General features: G+C 51.3%; 5 protein-coding genes across 5 annotated transcripts; 3 read left to right on the top strand and 2 right to left on the bottom strand.

Moving 5' to 3' along the window:
- Positions 1 to 266: 266 nt before the first annotated feature.
- FSUBG_3733 (importin subunit beta-4) lies at positions 267 to 3851 on the bottom strand (the record flags this gene model as incomplete). Its single annotated transcript, XM_036681646.1, has 3 exons — positions 267 to 1206; positions 1387 to 3697; positions 3806 to 3851. 3 exons carry the CDS (start codon positions 3849 to 3851, stop codon positions 267 to 269), a joined length of 3297 nt encoding a protein of 1098 aa, XP_036540848.1.
- Positions 3852 to 4887: 1036 nt separating this feature from the next.
- On the bottom strand, positions 4888 to 5421 carry FSUBG_3732 (peptidoglycan-binding protein; the record flags this gene model as incomplete). The annotated part of the gene is made up of 1 exon (XM_036681645.1): positions 4888 to 5421. One exon carries the CDS (start codon positions 5419 to 5421, stop codon positions 4888 to 4890), a length of 534 nt encoding a protein of 177 aa, XP_036540847.1.
- An 869-nt stretch (positions 5422 to 6290) lies between these two features.
- FSUBG_3731 (dihydroxyacid dehydratase) lies at positions 6291 to 7502 on the top strand (the record flags this gene model as incomplete). Its single annotated transcript, XM_036681644.1, has 1 exon — positions 6291 to 7502. One exon carries the CDS (start codon positions 6291 to 6293, stop codon positions 7500 to 7502), a length of 1212 nt encoding a protein of 403 aa, XP_036540846.1.
- A 1030-nt stretch (positions 7503 to 8532) lies between these two features.
- FSUBG_3730 (modin) lies at positions 8533 to 10738 on the top strand (the record flags this gene model as incomplete). Its single annotated transcript, XM_036681643.1, has 2 exons — positions 8533 to 9595; positions 9642 to 10738. 2 exons carry the CDS (start codon positions 8533 to 8535, stop codon positions 10736 to 10738), a joined length of 2160 nt encoding a protein of 719 aa, XP_036540845.1.
- Positions 10739 to 13288: 2550 nt separating this feature from the next.
- FSUBG_3729 (f-box and WD-40 domain protein) lies at positions 13289 to 16510 on the top strand (the record flags this gene model as incomplete). Its single annotated transcript, XM_036681641.1, has 3 exons — positions 13289 to 13633; positions 13710 to 16355; positions 16403 to 16510. The coding sequence occupies 3 exons, from the start codon at positions 13289 to 13291 to the stop codon at positions 16508 to 16510; spliced, it is 3099 nt and encodes a 1032-aa protein (XP_036540844.1).
- Between the last annotated feature and the right edge of the window lie 59 nt (positions 16511 to 16569).

Raw genomic sequence — 16569 nt, 5'->3', positions numbered from 1 at the left:
TTCTAATCCTAGGTATCAAAAGTCCTCTATCCTCGAAGCCATTAAAGCTTCATCGTGAAATCCCAGCGCTTGCCATCCCTATTTTTCCTTTTCCCATCCCATGCCCTTATATACCCATGCAGCTTCTTTGCATGGTGCTACTACGTTATACTCTATCAACGCAACATAGTCTAGTGCGTGCTTTTCTTCGTCAAATCATATCGCAATTCGTCACTTTTATGTAATCCACCAAACCGAAAATTCGTCAAGTCGTGATGTTTGTCCGTTTACTGGATGCCAGCAAGCTTGAGCAGGCCAGGGTTGTTGGCCAGGAGGTCAGGCTTAGCCTTGTACAGGTTCTGGACAGTGTGCTGGAGAATCTGCCGAGTCTCAGACTCAAGCTGCTCCTCAGGGGGGCTGAGGACCTTCTCGAACACGTTGATAAGCTGGGGGGTAAGCTGCTCAACAGTGGGGTTGGACTGCTGGTAGAGCTTGAAGATGTTGTCGTAGATAGGAGCGTTCTCCTCGTAGTCCTCCTGGAGGGGAAGGACATTGACAACGGCGGGAAGAGCCTGAGCAACGAATTCGTTGTTGGGGTTCTTGGTCATCATACGAGAAACTGCGCCGGCAACGTTGTCGGTCATGCGCATCTCGTTGACAGTCAGGAGAGGCTCGAGCTTCTCCCAAAGAAGAGGGTACATGGGGAAAGTCTTGCCAGTGTCGGCAGAGTTGAGAACAACGAGGCCAATGGCGTAAGCAGCGTTAGACTTGGCCAGAGGGTCAGGGTCTGTGAGGCGGCGGACAAGAGCTTGGCCAAGAGACTCAGTGAAGGGAGTGATGGCCTCGCCAGTGTACTTGGTAATCTCGGCGATGGTGCCAACAGCAGTGGATCGGTGAAGATCCTCGCTGGAGCTGGCAAGTCGGAGAATAGGCTTCTCGAAGATCTTCCAGAGCTCACCGAAGTTGTTGCCAAGAGCAGCAGCAAGGCCGACAACGACGTCAAGAGCAGTGTCGATGACGAGCCAGTCGTACTCGGAAGAACCGGCATCAACTTCTTGCTCCTCCTCCTCGTCACCAAGGTCTTGCTGGCAAGGATGAGATCGGGTAATGATAAGACCAACGACCGAGACCATCTCTTGGAGGAGACCATCCTTGGAAGCAAGAAGGGCAGGACCGCAAGCCTTGAGGGTGGCAGCGACGTTGCGGTTGATGTCGGTAACGACGGAACTATGAACTGTTAGTGATGATTCAAGACCAGAATACAAGAAACAAGAAGTAACAGTGCCATGAATCAGAAGTAGATTAGACGTTTTCTCAGCAACCGCATTTTGCGTCTGAGTGAGCTGGGTATAACGCAAGGTATTCATCATATTGGCAGAAACAGAAAAGACAATGGGTAAAACTAACCGTTCGCTGTCGTCAGACCAGATGGTCATAGTGGCCTTCTCAAGAGCCTGGCCCATGCTGATGAGCGAGGTAGGGGGGGTGTGCTTAGGGGGAAGACCAGCCTCCCACTTGACACCAGCGCCCTCCTCCCAGACCTGGAAGACACGGGCGTAGGTGCGCCAGAGGGTGGAGATGGCTGTCTTTCGGCATCCCTCGTATGTGTGCTCAGTAAAGGGAGAGACCTTCTCGATAGTCTGCTCGACGTAGGTCTCAAGGTTGGAGCTGTTGCAAGAGTTGGAGATGACATCACCGAGGACGTCAAGAGCAATCTCCTGCTCAAGAGCGACAGCAGTCACAGCACCGAGATCTTCGAGGTCCTCGATATCATCCCAGTCCTCATCACCGCCAGTGGCGATGGTGATATCGTCCTGAGTCTCGGGGGTCTTGACCTTGACACGCTTGCCACCAATGACAATGGCACCGTCACCAAGCTGGCTAGCGTCAACACCGGGAAGCTCAATCTCCTCCTCCTCGAGCTCGAGAGAAGAGAAAAGACCCTTGAAGACACCGGGAAGGAAGTGGTCGAACTGCTCGTGGTAGACCTTGGACAAGTTGGACCACAGGATGAAACTGGTCTCCTTTAGGCGGGGGTTGTCAAGACCGAGAGCCTCCTCACTAGCGGACATGAGATCCATGACATAGGGCTGGAAAGACTCAGAGCCGACGGCCATGGCGATGCGCCCCAAGCTGTCACAGGTGGAGCTTCGGAGGTCAAGAGACTCCTCACCCTCCTTGATAGAGACGAACTTGCCAAGAGAAGACATAACATCCTTGAAGTAAGGCTCGAAACCCTTCTCCATGGAAGAAGCGATAGCACCGATAGCAGAAGCAGCAGCAGCCTTGACACCAAAGTCCTCGTGGTCGAGGAGACGGACCATGGGGCCAATCAGGTTAGGACCATACTGGGCCATGATCTTGGTGTCAATGCCGTCACCAAAGGTATCGAGGGCACCGCAAGCGCAGCGAATGATGCTAACGTTCTTCTTGTCGGAGACACCCTGAGAGGCGGCCTCGAGGTTCTTGAGCACGGAAGCGATGATCTGCTCGTGGTGAGAAGACATCTCGTCGGCCATCTCCTCAGCGAGGTGGATCAGACCAACAAGAGAGGCATGTCGGACCTGAGTCTCAGAGTCCTCGAGAAGAGAGATGATGGTAGGAAGAAGAGGCTGGAGTTGGGTAGAGATGAAGTCGGGAGCACCCTCAGCAGCGTTACCGAGAGCGAGCATAGCTGCCATACGGAACTTGGGATCGTTGTTGGTAGCGAAGTGGGGAAATTGCTCGAGGAGAGGAACAATAGCCTGACGGGGAGGAAGCTCGTTGGACAAGGTGTCGATGAGGCTGATGGCGGTACGGGCAGGAGAAATGTCCTCCTCGTCGTCATCGGCGTCGAGCTCGGTAACAATGTGCATGGCCTTGACCATGAGCTCAGCGGCCATGTCCTTCATGCCCTGAATCTTCATGCGTCGGTAGCGGACACATTGGATGAGGAAAGCAAGAGCCTGAGATCGGGCATCCTCCTCAGCGTTGACGTTGCCACCAAGCTCAATCATGAAGGTAAGGAGGTCACGGAGGTGAAGGGCAAGGAGGGAAGAGTCGTAAGCAATGAAAGAGTGGAAGACCTCGAAAACGATCTTGTAGCTCTCCTCATCCTCACCCTCGACGGCAGCCTTGAGAATGTTGACAAGGCTAGGAACAAAGTTCTGTATGGCCTTGAGAGACTCGGGGTCCTCCTCAGGCTCGACGATCATGAGGATTGCACCAATAGCACGGACAATGTTGATGCGGACCTCCTTGCTCTGAGGGTCCTCAATACGGGCCTGGAAGAGCTTGAGAAGCTCATGTGTGTGGTCGGCGAAGTGGGTAGGGTCCTCCTCGAGGATAGCATAGAGGAGGAATGAACCAACCTCACGGGCAACAACATTATCGTTGTTGGTGAGAGGAAGGAGGTGCTTGAGGAACTCCTCACCCTCACCGTTCTCCATATCAGCGCTGACAATGCCGGCGATAAGACGGGCGAGGGAGTGGCGGACACCAGCGGAGGACTCCTTGAGGACACCCTCGAGAAGGTGGTTTCGGGCGAGCTGTCGCTGGTCCTGGGCGGTCTTCTCCCAGAACTTGGGGATCAGACGAAGAGCCTGGACCGAGGCGAGCTGTCGAACACCGGCGTCTCCATGTGTGAGGGAGATCTCGACGAGGGCGAGCAGCGACTCGGGTTGTGTGTAAAAGTTCTTCTGGAGCTCGGCGGTAACGGCCTTGACCTGCTCTGTGTTGGCTGGAAAGAAAATGTTAGTTTCGATGCTTTCATGCCAGGCAACAAGTAGCAGCAAAGGAAAGCAGAGCTTGCCAGCTGTTTATCGTTGACGTAGATGATAGAACTTACGAACTTGGCTCCCTTCAAGGAGCTGAGCAAGCTTCCCCTTATCCATGATGATTTCTTTGTCGAAGCTTGAACGACAGAGAAAAAAAGAGAAAGAGAAAGGAAGGGAAAAAGAAAAAAGAACCCGAAGGTTTATAGTAGTGAAGAGAAGGAAGGAAAAGAGTCGCGAGAGACCTGCGCCGAAAAATTTAAATTATTTGGGGTCCCCTCGAGTCGAGTCGAAATTAGCATGGAAGAGAAAAAAAATTCCCAGGCCCCGCTCTTGCAGGTGCACGCGCTGGTTGGCAACGGTGGTCCTACACTAGGTACGCTAGCCCAGCGCATGCAAGCCCAGGGTCTGGTGTTGCCCCTCGTTTCTTCCACTTTTAGCGCGGGGCTTTTTGTGGTGATGATTTCCCTGACGGGTTAAGAAGACGCCGAATGAAGTTGTATGTAGTTAATACCTTCATCTTGACCGCCTTTGGTGGGTTGGAGTGATGTGTTGTTGTCTTTTGTTTCGTCGGCCTTGTCTAGATTCGTCTCTGGTGGCATGGCATGGCTATTGCTGAAGCCTGATTACTCCAGGCATCGCTGAAGATGTCGGATAAATGCAACCTCGACAGCCACGACTAGTCCTCGAGTTTGCTGGCACCGGCCGAGATGCTGCACTAGCTCAAGTGCATGGCAACCATCAACCATGGCCAATGATTGTTGGCTGATAGGCCCATGATGACGTTGGTTGGCTGCTTGACACGCGTTAGGCTGTTTGATACGCTCCCAGGAGTCTGGGTTTCGGATGCTTATCACCAAGCGATCAGATACAGCTTCATCCAAGAATTGGTTGACGGTCTTTCAGGCATAACATATTACTGCCATAAAGCTGCTATCAACTGCCATCAAGCTATGTCCAGTACGCGTCAGAGAAGATGCCACTGCAACACTAACCCAGGCTATAGTTTGTACAGCTTCGTAGCTCATAGCTCGCTCCGATTCAACTTGATGCAGCTCAACTGTCAGACAAGTCGCTTCATTTGCCGTACCTGACGGCTACAACTGTTACCCAGTGAGACTTTGTACTCCCGTCCACAACGCATGATACGACGCGCTCAATCAACACTCTTCTTGCCAGGCACACAAATGCGATCATTAATCCTGAGAGCCTCACAATTGAGGTCTGGATTCTTCTTCTTCAAGTCACCAACGCTCACTCCATTCTTGTCCGCAATCTCCCAGCATGTATCGCCCTTGTGAATCGCATACGCTACCGTGCCCTCCGGGCAGTCCGCGATGGGAATACGCTCGTCCGAGGAAGAGCCCTTGTAGCCGAGGAACCAGAAGAGCAGGACAAGCGATAGGATGACGAGCATGAGAAAGTTGAGAAAAGGCTTCATCTCGGTGAACCACGTCATCTTGGGCCGTTGCTGCTGGCTTGTCATGAGGAAGGTTTCGGTCTCTTGACCTTCAGGACGAGCCTCGCCGACCTTTGTGAGTTGTCCGTACTCGTTGCCTGGCGCGCTCTCCCAGTAGCTGCCGTCAGCGTCGCGGAACGTGTAGACCTGAGTGTCAGCATCGTAGCCTACTCTCTGCATGCCCTCAGGGAGACGCTCCTCGTCGGTGTCGTAGCGAGAGAATCGAGACATTATGATTGATGATTTTAACTGAGGTGATACTTCAATGGGGTGAAAAGAAGAAGAGGGAGAAAGATGGAAGAGCTCAGGCTGCCTCCTTTGAAACATGGATATCACGTTCCCTCGCTTGTTCAGGGGACCGCGTCATGCCTTAGGTAAGCATCTTACAGGCATAAGCTAACCACCATCACCCAGGTCGCCGAAAGCGGACAACAGACAACAGGCTACACGAATTACGAGTAGCATTATCGAAATTGATCAAACAAGCTGAATGCGGCTCCGAATGGTTGGCCGTTGTGAGGTCAGTAGCATATTCACAGTAAGTTGTATATACAATGAGGTTTGACGCATTCTGAATACGCACTAACTGGGTGTCATACCTTTTTCTCAATATATGGCAAGGGTTATAGCAGCATAATCCCATGCTCTTCTCATATAACTACCTTAGGTAGGGAGACCAGTTTAAACAAATTCCTGTATCATGGCACTCTCACTTACCTTACCTGGGTCTACCGTCATGTCTCCTTCCAGTGAGAATCGACCGGCCGCCTTTCCTGCGAGCTTACATGCCTCCGCAGCACATCAAAAGCTGTAAGGTAGGTACTAAGGTAGGTATGGATCTAAAGGACATACCATATCTGAGCTTAGAGGCGTACCTGCCAGAAAAGCAATGATATAGGTAGGTAGGTAGTAACGACTGGCTGTCCCCAAAGCAGTGATCTCCTGTCTTCTTCCATACGCGACCCAACAGCTCATCATCAACAGTCACAACAACACATCACTCACCATCTTGAGCTATCCCAGGTCAAAAGCAACATCTCGCAGCTTCTACAGACGTTTTCCAATCATCACTCACATTATTCCCATCAATAACTGTCATCATGAGCGATCAACCTCAAGTCCACGATCTTATGATCGTTTTCGACGCCGTAACAGGCGGGAGTGAAGGTGTCGGGGAGTTGAAAACGGCCATTCAAGATATCGTCAACTTTGTGGCTCTTGCTGACTGCTTTGAGAGAATTGGAGTTCTAGCCTATCGCAATTATGCCTGTACTGCTGAGAAAGTGATAGAATGGTCAGGATGGTGCTATACTTCTTGTGACCCGAGCCCTCCGAGTACAGACGACATACTCAAATTCGTTCAAGACTTGGAGATGCCTGATGACTCCGATGACAACTCATATGGTGCTTCTTCAAAAACGGCCCTTGCAAAGGCCTGTCAGGAGATGAGAACGAACGGCACTATCATCCTTCTTTATAACCATGCTCCTCCCCTGCTCGATCATATCGGTGGACATCATTACGACTCGGAGCAGATGTCGCTCTCCTTCGGCGGGTATGGTGAAGCAGGCCGCATTTTCCAGAATTGGTTTAATGGTACCAATTGTTTCTCGGGACTTGGCCAGGATCCCAAGAAAGCTGTGGTACTTTCTTTCGGCCTTGGATCCGTTGACAACCTCAGTGACGGCATCAGTGAATGGAGCCCATATCTATGGCTATCCACCACGACAGGGGGTAATCTCTATCGTACGACATACAGCAGTAAAGTCATCTCTCGACTCACTATAGGTCTGCTCCTCATTTGGATGGGGGCTGATGGAAATATCGGCATACCGGAGTCCTTCAGAATAACCTACACACTAGCTCCAATCGACTTCTTTCCAGCCGAAGAATCCAATCTGGAGCTGTTCTGCGGCATAGCCTGTAACAACCTCGAGTGTTTCAATACTCTTAATATACCACGCATCGGCTTCCGTGTCCCATATGGCGGTATCAGCAACAATGACGAGGGAGTCAGCAATTTTACAAGCAGAGCGTTGGCCACGAAGTACACTAGTCGCAGCCAACACTACAGAAACGTTATCGCAAAGCATATTGATCGAATTATCAGGACCAATGTATCGCTCATCGCTATCCATCCCCTTTTCGGGCGACTTTTTGCTGCTGTCTGTTTGGACCGAAATGGTAACAACGGATCCCTCTTGGAAAAGACCAGAGCCCAGGTCGATCAGATTCCCGATGCCGGAGACAAGAGGCAAACACGGGCTTGGTTGGAGGAGTCGTATGCCTTCTTCCATGAGATTGAATCGTAGATCCAAATGGAGGGGTTCGAAAACCTTGATTCAGACATGCCTACCAATTGATCCATCCAGTGTATAAACTCTAACCTCTATCCCAGGTATACCCAGATTAGAATAGCAATTGAGGACAATATGTCAGACTATCCGTTCCTTGGAGTGAACTCACGAATAACGCAGCATATCCCGTTTTATCTCCAGTTTTATTGTCGTCTCGTGGTGAGCTTTCAGATGCCTCTTTTACTCTGAAACTTTGAAAGAGATGTTCGTGTTGATGCGAGCCGGGACGGGATGACTTTAGCGCCCGCTCCCCGCAATCAACCAACCATTCAGGGCGAAACCCGCCAAAGTTTAAGGCTATCAGCCGCAAAGTCATGACGGGCCGCAACCTAACTCAATCTAAGGCTCATGACCTGGTGAGGTAAAATTCCAGCCAGAGCTTCCCTTCCCTTCTCGAGGTTTCACCTTAAACCCCGAGAAATATGCATAAATTCGTGGTGATATTCCATGTTAAACCCGCGACCTAGACCCTTTTATTCGAAGAATACTTGGTCTCCTCCTGAGTTGAGGCCTGCAACGACCCTCGATGCGGCCACAGCCCCCAAGTGTTTCCACAGCGTCCACTCAATAAGCACTTGACCCAATTGAACCCTGGACTCTACAGCCCTGGGTGTCATCCCCTGTCCTTGTTAAGAAAGATGCGCGACTGCGAAGTTCAAACCAGGCTCTGCGCCTGTGGGTTTGTCCAGTTTGTTCCCCTTTCACCACTTCTTCTGCCTTTTTCCACTTTGTAACGATGGCGACGCCTTGAACGACCAACTACGCCGGAATTGGTTTACGCCAGTGCGAGACGATTGCTTCATGTCGCGTTGACCTCTGTCAAACTTAGCCTCCGAGCCCGCAACGAGTAGGGACTGTGTGCCCATAATTGATTGCTGGAGTATCCGGCACCCAGCGAGTCCGACTAGCAATTCTCATACAAGGAACCAATCATCCTAAATCGAGACGAACGAACCGGCCGAGAGAATATCGCAACCTCAACACCATGACTAACGCGGACCCCGAAGTCGTGGTGGCCATTGTGGCTCTCCTCGTGTCTTTGGTTGCTCTGGCAGCTACCTTCATGCAGGTCATGCAACAATACTACGCCTCTGCGGCAGGATACGCTCAATGTAATGAGAAAGTCATGGGAAAATGGGCCCTCACAAAAACTCGTCGCTTCTCCTGGGACGAGCTCCGTTTCGAGGTCGAGTTTGAGGCCCCTGTGATCTTCGTCTCGCCCCCAGACAACCAAAATGGCCCAATTCGCGGAGCAGAGATATACTTTCTGGACGGAAGTCCAGAGAGCCTCGAAAATACGTGGTCTGAGTTGGACATCAACCCCAGAGAGGAATATGCCAACAAGACGAAACGAGAGCGTATCCATACTGCTGATAACGAGCGAGCTTCATGGACATTGCTTCTCAGCGCCGTGCAGCGTATGGAGCACGAATCGGAGAAGTGGCAGAAGAGTCAGTACGAGGGCATGCATAAACAAGTTGGGCCTCCCAATGCGCAATCACAGCATTACGATCTTCCTACCAACCCTCCCAGTCTATACGATGCACATACTATGACAGTAGCTCTTCAACGGAAACGTAAGAGCTGGGATACAATGCCTGCCACTGTTCTACGCCCATACGCGACGACGACGATGTGCCATCTTATCGAGATGTTGGCGGCTCTGGGTATTTACTGGAAAGAGTTCGACCGCAAGCGTGAACGTTACCGTGCTGAAGGCAATGGTTTCATGGTTATTGGCGAAAAGGTCACTGATCTCGGATTGATGTTCACATTCAGTATTTACGGGAGGAGTCGCTTCGAAGCCAATCGAGTGATTCCCGTCGACCAGGTCAAGGAGCTTTGTTTTGGCTATGTGTCGACTATTTACAGCGTGCTTTTGGATCAGCGACGCCTACGGTTTCCTGAAGATGATCCAGAGAATTTGGCTTTCCTCCAGCTGGCGACTCGCGAGGAGATTTCTCAGACTCTTATCCGAATTGGATGTAACAACAATGCTGTCCGTGCTTTCCAAGATGCTGGGAAGCATACATCACATCTGTTTCCTGGTAGGTTTTCTTGTCTTAATGGAAACGCATATACTAATGGGTTTAGTTTCTTTCGAAATCCTCGGTATGCTGAGTCGTACTTTTCACATCAAGAACAGCATGTTCACCCATATTCCCAACCCAACATCAGATCGTTGGGATAAGCAGTCGGTATCATTAGTCAAAGTGATGGAAGCTTATGAGGATCTTGTTCCTACTTCACTGTCCGGAGCCCGTCGAAACCCCGTCATTATCGACAAGATTAAGAAGCACGTCGATCAAATTCTAGCCTTCAACAAGGACGAAAGCGTAACCGAGAAGATGTGTACGCTCAAGGCACTCCACGAAGCCATCGACGATTGCGATCAGATCTTGACAGCCAAGGAACCCAGTGGCACTGTTACCCCTTTTGCAGAACAGTTAGGCATCAAAATTCACGAGTCCGAGGTACAGAAGAAACGACGAGAAATGGTCCAAGATGTTTTGCGATCGCACATCCAAGAAGTTCTACGTCTACTCAATGACGGGGAAGACCGTTCATCCGATACGCAATCTCTACACGCTGAATGGAGCCCAGCTACACCACACGCGCGACAGGACGGACAGCAGCCTAGAGTTGCGCCCATTGGATTCGAGGACATGCACGAAGCCAGTCCTGACGAGCGACAGCACAAGTTTTTGGAAGTTTACTTTCACGTTATTCGTGAGAAGGTCATCCCTCGTGCTGCCCGTTCAACAGATCGCCGAACGAGCCTTGTTGGAGCCCCTGCAGGGTATGGTTTCCGTCGCGCAGGCACAGGTCGTACCCAAGCATCCAGCATGCGTGGCATTGAACGAGCGTCCTCGCCGCCTCCCCCCATGCCAGCCCCCCGTCTGCAAACCAGCGTGGAGAACATTCCTCTTGGTCCCATGGCCAACGGCCGTCCCTCCATGTCTAGCAGACCTAGCAGTGCTGTGAGTGAAGCGTATTCGTTAGCGAGCGAGCAACCCAGACCCAGACTAGAGGCTGCTTTGTATGAGCAGGAGGTCTCGCATGATGATGTTTGGTGTACGCTGATTTTCCGCATGATATGCTGGTTAATGTTACACGACTTTAACAAGTTGGATGTACAGTTGAGTAAAAGCGAGCTATTGGGAAGCCGTATGCCAGTTTACATATCATGATACGTTGGATAAGGGTCGATATTCGGAAATGATTGGATGTTAGCGAGGGGTCTGGATTGATATCATGATAACGGCGTATCATGCGATATTGGGAATACCACAAAAAGCGAATGTCGGCGATATTTGGTTAGCACATCAATTTACAATGGATCACAATACAATCACCACAGAGCGAATGACCCCTGAGTCAACTAAAAACTCACCGTCTGTTTCAATACATGATCCAACATTCCTCAACCGCATCATGATGACCCAGCTCTCGAATCGGCGAAACGCCCAACAATGCCCCGATCCGACCACCCCCGCATCCAGTGTCGGTACTCGTCCGGTACAGGAAATCCGGATAAGCCGAGGGGATGCCTTGATTGGTAGAATGACTAAGTCGGAATCGGAGAGCACGTGAGGTTGGATCGGAGGTGAGATTTTTACAGTAAGCCGTGTGGCGAGGACTCGGCGGTGACCGTGGCCTCGGGGAGCAAGAAAACGCCGGACCTTGATATGGGGTGTCAAAATAAACTCAGCAAAGGGTCTCCTAAGTTAGGCTAAATTTACCTAAATATTTTTATTGCTTAGGCTCAAGGTCTTGTGTTTTCTTTCCTCCCCTATCGTGGATAAGAGATTGGATGGCCGGGAATGGAGTCGGCGAATGGTGGATTATGGTTTATCATGGAAACTCAGTGAGGAGAAGGTTTGTTGTGAATAGATTCAAGAAGGGATGGGATATATACAAGGGGCATCAGTCAATAATAAGTCACAGAAACTCGGTCAGCTGAAAAATATGATCGAGTAATTATTCAGAGTAGAGAAAAGGAGTCGCTACTACTGCACATTATCTCCTATTTTATTGGACTGCTCCCTTGGATCCATCTTGATCCCATTCGGGCTATCCCTTGACGGAGATAAGCATAACAATAGAAGCTGGAGTAGAACCCAATACAAGCCCAATTCATTGTTTCGTGTAATCGATCTATTCCCATAGGCGCCTCAATGTTCCAGTCTCATTGTCAAACCCTCCGGGTTCCAACACAGACGTGGAGATGTCACGTGAGGTTGCAACAGGCAACCTGGGCTGAATACCATCACGGGCCTTGATTTCCAGCACGGAGGATTCAGTGGGAACTTGCTAGCCTAGAGCTCGATTTGGACCGTCGTAATCCTGTTGGGAATCGACCAAGGCGTCAATCAAATTAAGTTTCCGGGCTGACTAACTCTCGAAACCTGTCCTGGGTCTCCGTTGTCTTGAATTCATTCCAGCATCCGTCGCGTCGCCGGAGCCGTGGTTCGGCCGTAACCGTACTTGTCGTAGAGCCAGGTTCGTTCCGTTGTTTGACCAAGGCAGCGCAGGCTTCGAATAGCGCCTCGCTAGACCGGGTATGTTGGGTTAGGCATGGGCATAATCACCAACAGACGGTCCTTTCCTAATTCCCTATCCTAGGTATGTCGAACTCCGTCTGCTGCTGTGATGAGGTTGCAACGACGTGCATAAAAGTACCCTTTCTCACGATCACCTCCAAAGTCGTATTGGACTCGTGCGGAGAGGTACTTTAACTCGTCCAGTGTCATGTTCCCCTTCCCCAAGGACGACCACATTTTCACCCAATCACGGCCGCTGTGACACTGGCTAGACCCTGTCCAAGTCTTAGGAAAGCACGCAGGGCCAACCAGTCTACAGCTACGCTATACCCCAATGGGACTAGCTGTGAAAATGGAGAGTCCACATCCACCTTGGCCCGAGAACCAGAGACCACCAACAACTCCTCCGTCACATCAGCCTGCACCACATCTTCTCTCTCACCAAAGCCTCGTCAGCAAAACGAAGCCCTTTCCCCCCAAGACAGAAAAGGGCCAGAGACACAGAATCATACGGGCGACGGTCTCTTTTTTGTTTCCTTTTGCCCCTTGTTACTTCGTGTCTCGTTTTGTTTCTTAATTATACTCGTTTTCTCTTCACCCTCCTCGCCACACTCCCTTGTACACTCCCCTTGCCTCCCCAGCCTCAAGTGCACGCGTGCTTGCTCAGTCAGATAGCCTTACGACCCTTGGTTCCGCCGCCCTGGCTTCCGCGTCTCCATCATCTTCGATCTCCTGTGTTTCGATCGTGTCGTCCCCTTTCCGGTCTCGGGCCTGAGGTTAGCCTCATATCGAAAGCCCTTCGCGTCCGCTGTCGATATCCGTCCTCTTGTCGACATATCTCAATAACGACCATATTGTCGCAGAAGTTGCCGGCACCACCAGTCTTCTCTCGAATCGAGGCCAGAGAGTTTGATACCAGTGGAGTCAAAGCTCGAAAACACCGAACGCCGTTAGAAAACCAACTTTAAGTTCCGGTCAAGCATCCGCATGTTCGGCACAAACACAGTCTTTCCTCTTTCGCGTTTCTTGTTCCCCACGCAGCTTAGCTGTTCCAACAACACGTCTCTGATACTACGAACCTTGGAGCTCCGCAACCAGTCTTGATACTGATCCCATCAAGACTGCCACATCGGAACTCGTCCCAAGCCTTGTGCATTTGACGGATGAACACAAACACACACAAACAACGACCGCATCATGACACCATCCCCTGCAACTAGCCAGGCTCTTGAGCCTCGTCACCCCAAACCTTCCCAAACAGTATCCGTCAACATCTCTGAGGGGACCCAGAACCGCTCCCGCCGCTTCCAGCTCGAGGTGAGCGAGTGTGTCGAGACTAAGACTGTTACGACCACTACTCGTCTCACGCGAAAGTTCCCTCAGGTCTTCGTTCGTGACCCTGTACCTCTGGAGAACCTAGACACCAAAGAGTATCCTCTCGCTATGAAGCCTACTCCCCCAGAACTGATTAGGTTCTCGTATAACATGCCAGGTGCTATTGAGACTGACGATGAAGTTGAAGATGAACCCACAGATCACCAGGTTAGTTTTCACGTTGTGCTCCCTACTTGCTCTCCGCAAGTACTATGAAGAACAGACCATGCTAACATATACACAGCTGTCCTGCAATTCTCGTTCTACGCCCACTCAACTCAAATCTGAGTCCCCTCAAGAATCCAACCTCGTCCGGATACCCAAGCATCGATCACAATCTCCATCAGAAGGATACCCTCGCCGTTCCGGCGCTTCTAGAGCTACCACTATAGATTCCCCCGAGTCTTCAGCACCCACTTCGAACCCTCGACGACCTGGTCGCTCCATTCCCCTTAACGCAGTATCGAATAAACTTCGTCGCTCTATTGCCCACAATTCGAATCGACAAGGAGAAAGGTCATCTAGACCTTCTGGGGGCTTCCTTGCTACTCCCGACACTTCAGAAGTCGTTGGTGCGGCTGAAAGACCAGCTCGTCGACGCTCGTCACACCATGAACGAAACCAATCACCCGAAGCACCTTCCTCGGCTGTCAGCCCTCAATACGAAGCCGCCAGCCCTGTAGAGAGTGATTCACATACTGTCTTTAGCAGCAATGTCGCTACTCCACCAATTACTGATGCTGACGCAGAACCATTCGCTGATGCTGATGGATCTTTACAACAACCTATCCGTTCCTTTAATCCCCGTCCCAGTATCGATGTCGTTGCCGCCCAAGATGCTAGTCTTCCTAGTCCCAGACTGTCGCCTACCTTGGCAGCCGCTCAGCTACATACTGCCGATGATGAGGATGAGACTCAGCCTAGTTTCCAGAGCTCGAACCTTGATCCCTCAAGATGGCTTGATGAATCACAACCAATGGAAGATGACTCCTTGACTGCTCTCGTTCGTACTGGCCATTCCCAGGACGATTACGCCCTTGCTCGCACTGATGGTGCCCCTCGAGGTGTCGATTCACTACAAGTTGTCGATACACAGACACTCCTCGAGGCATTCGACTCCATGAAAACCGAAATGAAGACATTCATGATGTACCAGTTCCTTCGCCGGTGCCCTCGTCCTACCCTCCGCGTTGTGGCCAACGCTGTGAACCCTGCACTCAAATGTGATTTTCTCCGACAGTTACCCCTTGAACTTGGGTATTCTGTTTTGTCTCATCTCGATCACCGAGATCTATGTCGAGCTGCACAAGTCTCAAAGCACTGGCGAAACATTGTTGACCGCAATGAAACAGGGTGGAAGGAACTGTTTGACCGAGATGGCTACACCCTCCCACCTGGGGAACTTCAGAAAGCCATTATCCAAGGTTGGGGGTGGCAAGATCCTGTTGGTGCAAGTGGGTACGAAAAGGATTTGAGCATGCGAACCCGGTTGACTTCAACTGAGCACGAGCTTACCCGGACTCTTCGACAAGAGACAGCCTCCAAGTCTCGGGCTTCCAAGCGCAAGCGAGCGATCAACACTTATTCGGCCGAGCGATCTAAGCGACGTGCCAGTGCACAGGAAGCCGTGGCTCGTGAAGAGAACAAGTCGCAGCCCGAGGCCCGTCAACACAAGTCGGAAGGACCACTGTCTGCCGCAAATGCTGCTGCTACAGCTGTCCCTGATCCCCAGCTTGGACTGCCTAGCCTTCGCGAGCTTCATCTATACAAGTCGCTTTACCGCCGTCATCACATGATCCGTAAGAGTTGGACCAGCGGCGAGGTCAAACCTGGCCACGTCGCATTTGCAGCTCATCCTCGTCACGTTATTACGTGTCTCCAGTTTGACGAAGACAAGATCATTACAGGTAGCGACGATACGCTCATCCACATCTACGATACCAAGACGGGCAAGCTCCGCAAGAAGCTTGAAGGTCATGAAGGTGGTGTCTGGGCACTGCAGTATGAAGGCAACATGCTGGTGTCTGGCTCTACTGACAGATCTGTTCGCGTCTGGGATATCGAACGTGGCCTTTGCCAGCAGGTATTCTACGGACACACTAGTACTGTCCGTTGCCTGCAAATCCTGATGCCCACCGAGACAGGGAGGGATTCCAGCGGACAGGCCATCATGCAGCCCGAGAAGCCGCTCATCATCACTGGCTCCAGGGACAGCCAGCTCAGGGTCTGGCGACTTCCTGAGGTTGGGTCCCGCCGGTATATCCAGACTGGCCCCCCAGCTCATGAATCCGACTGCCCTTACTTCATTCGAGTGTTGGCCGGACACACTCATTCTGTTCGCGCCATTTCCGCTCATGGTGACACCCTCGTCAGTGGATCTTATGACAGCACTGTTCGGGTTTGGCGTATCAGCACCGGTGAGGCTCTCCATGTGCTCCATGGTCACTCTCAAAAGGTTTACTCTGTCGTCCTCGACCATGAACGCAATCGTTGTATCTCGGGCTCGATGGATTCGCTAGTCAAGATCTGGGATCTTGCAACTGGCGCATGTCTGTACACTCTCGAGGGACACAGTTTGCTCGTCGGTTTGTTAGACCTTCGCGATGAGCGACTGGTGTCGGCGGCGGCCGACTCGACTCTTCGTATCTGGGATCCAGAAAATGGCAAATGCCGCAATACTCTCATGGCGCATACTGGGGCTATTACCTGTTTCCAGCACGATGGCCGGAAAGTCATTAGTGGCAGTGAGAAGACGGTCAAGATGTGGGATGTCCGAACTGGCGAATGCGTTCAGGACTTGTTGAGCGATCTCAGTGGTGTTTGGCAAGTCAAATTTGACGAACGCCGATGCGTGGCTGCTGTCCAGCGCGACTCGCTCACCTACGTCGAGGTATGTTACAGCGCAGATAACGAGTAACAAGTGCTAACATGATGCAGATTCTTGACTTTGGAGCTGTCCGAGACGGCAAGCCACCAGAGGAACTCGGCAAGCGTATCCTTCTCAACGAGCCTGAGGTTCGGGCAATGATTGAGGAAGAAGCTTGAAACATCACATTACGGATGAATGGATGACGGACTACGCATATAGGCAATATGTTTTTTAT

Source organism: Fusarium subglutinans, assembly GCF_013396075.1.
Source record: "Fusarium subglutinans strain NRRL 66333 chromosome Unknown NRRL66333_c0000031, whole genome shotgun sequence".
Classification (NCBI taxonomy): Eukaryota; Fungi; Ascomycota; class Sordariomycetes; order Hypocreales; family Nectriaceae; genus Fusarium; species Fusarium subglutinans.
The sequence above is the reverse complement of the archived record's forward strand: the minus strand, read 5'-3'. Positions and strand labels throughout refer to the sequence as shown.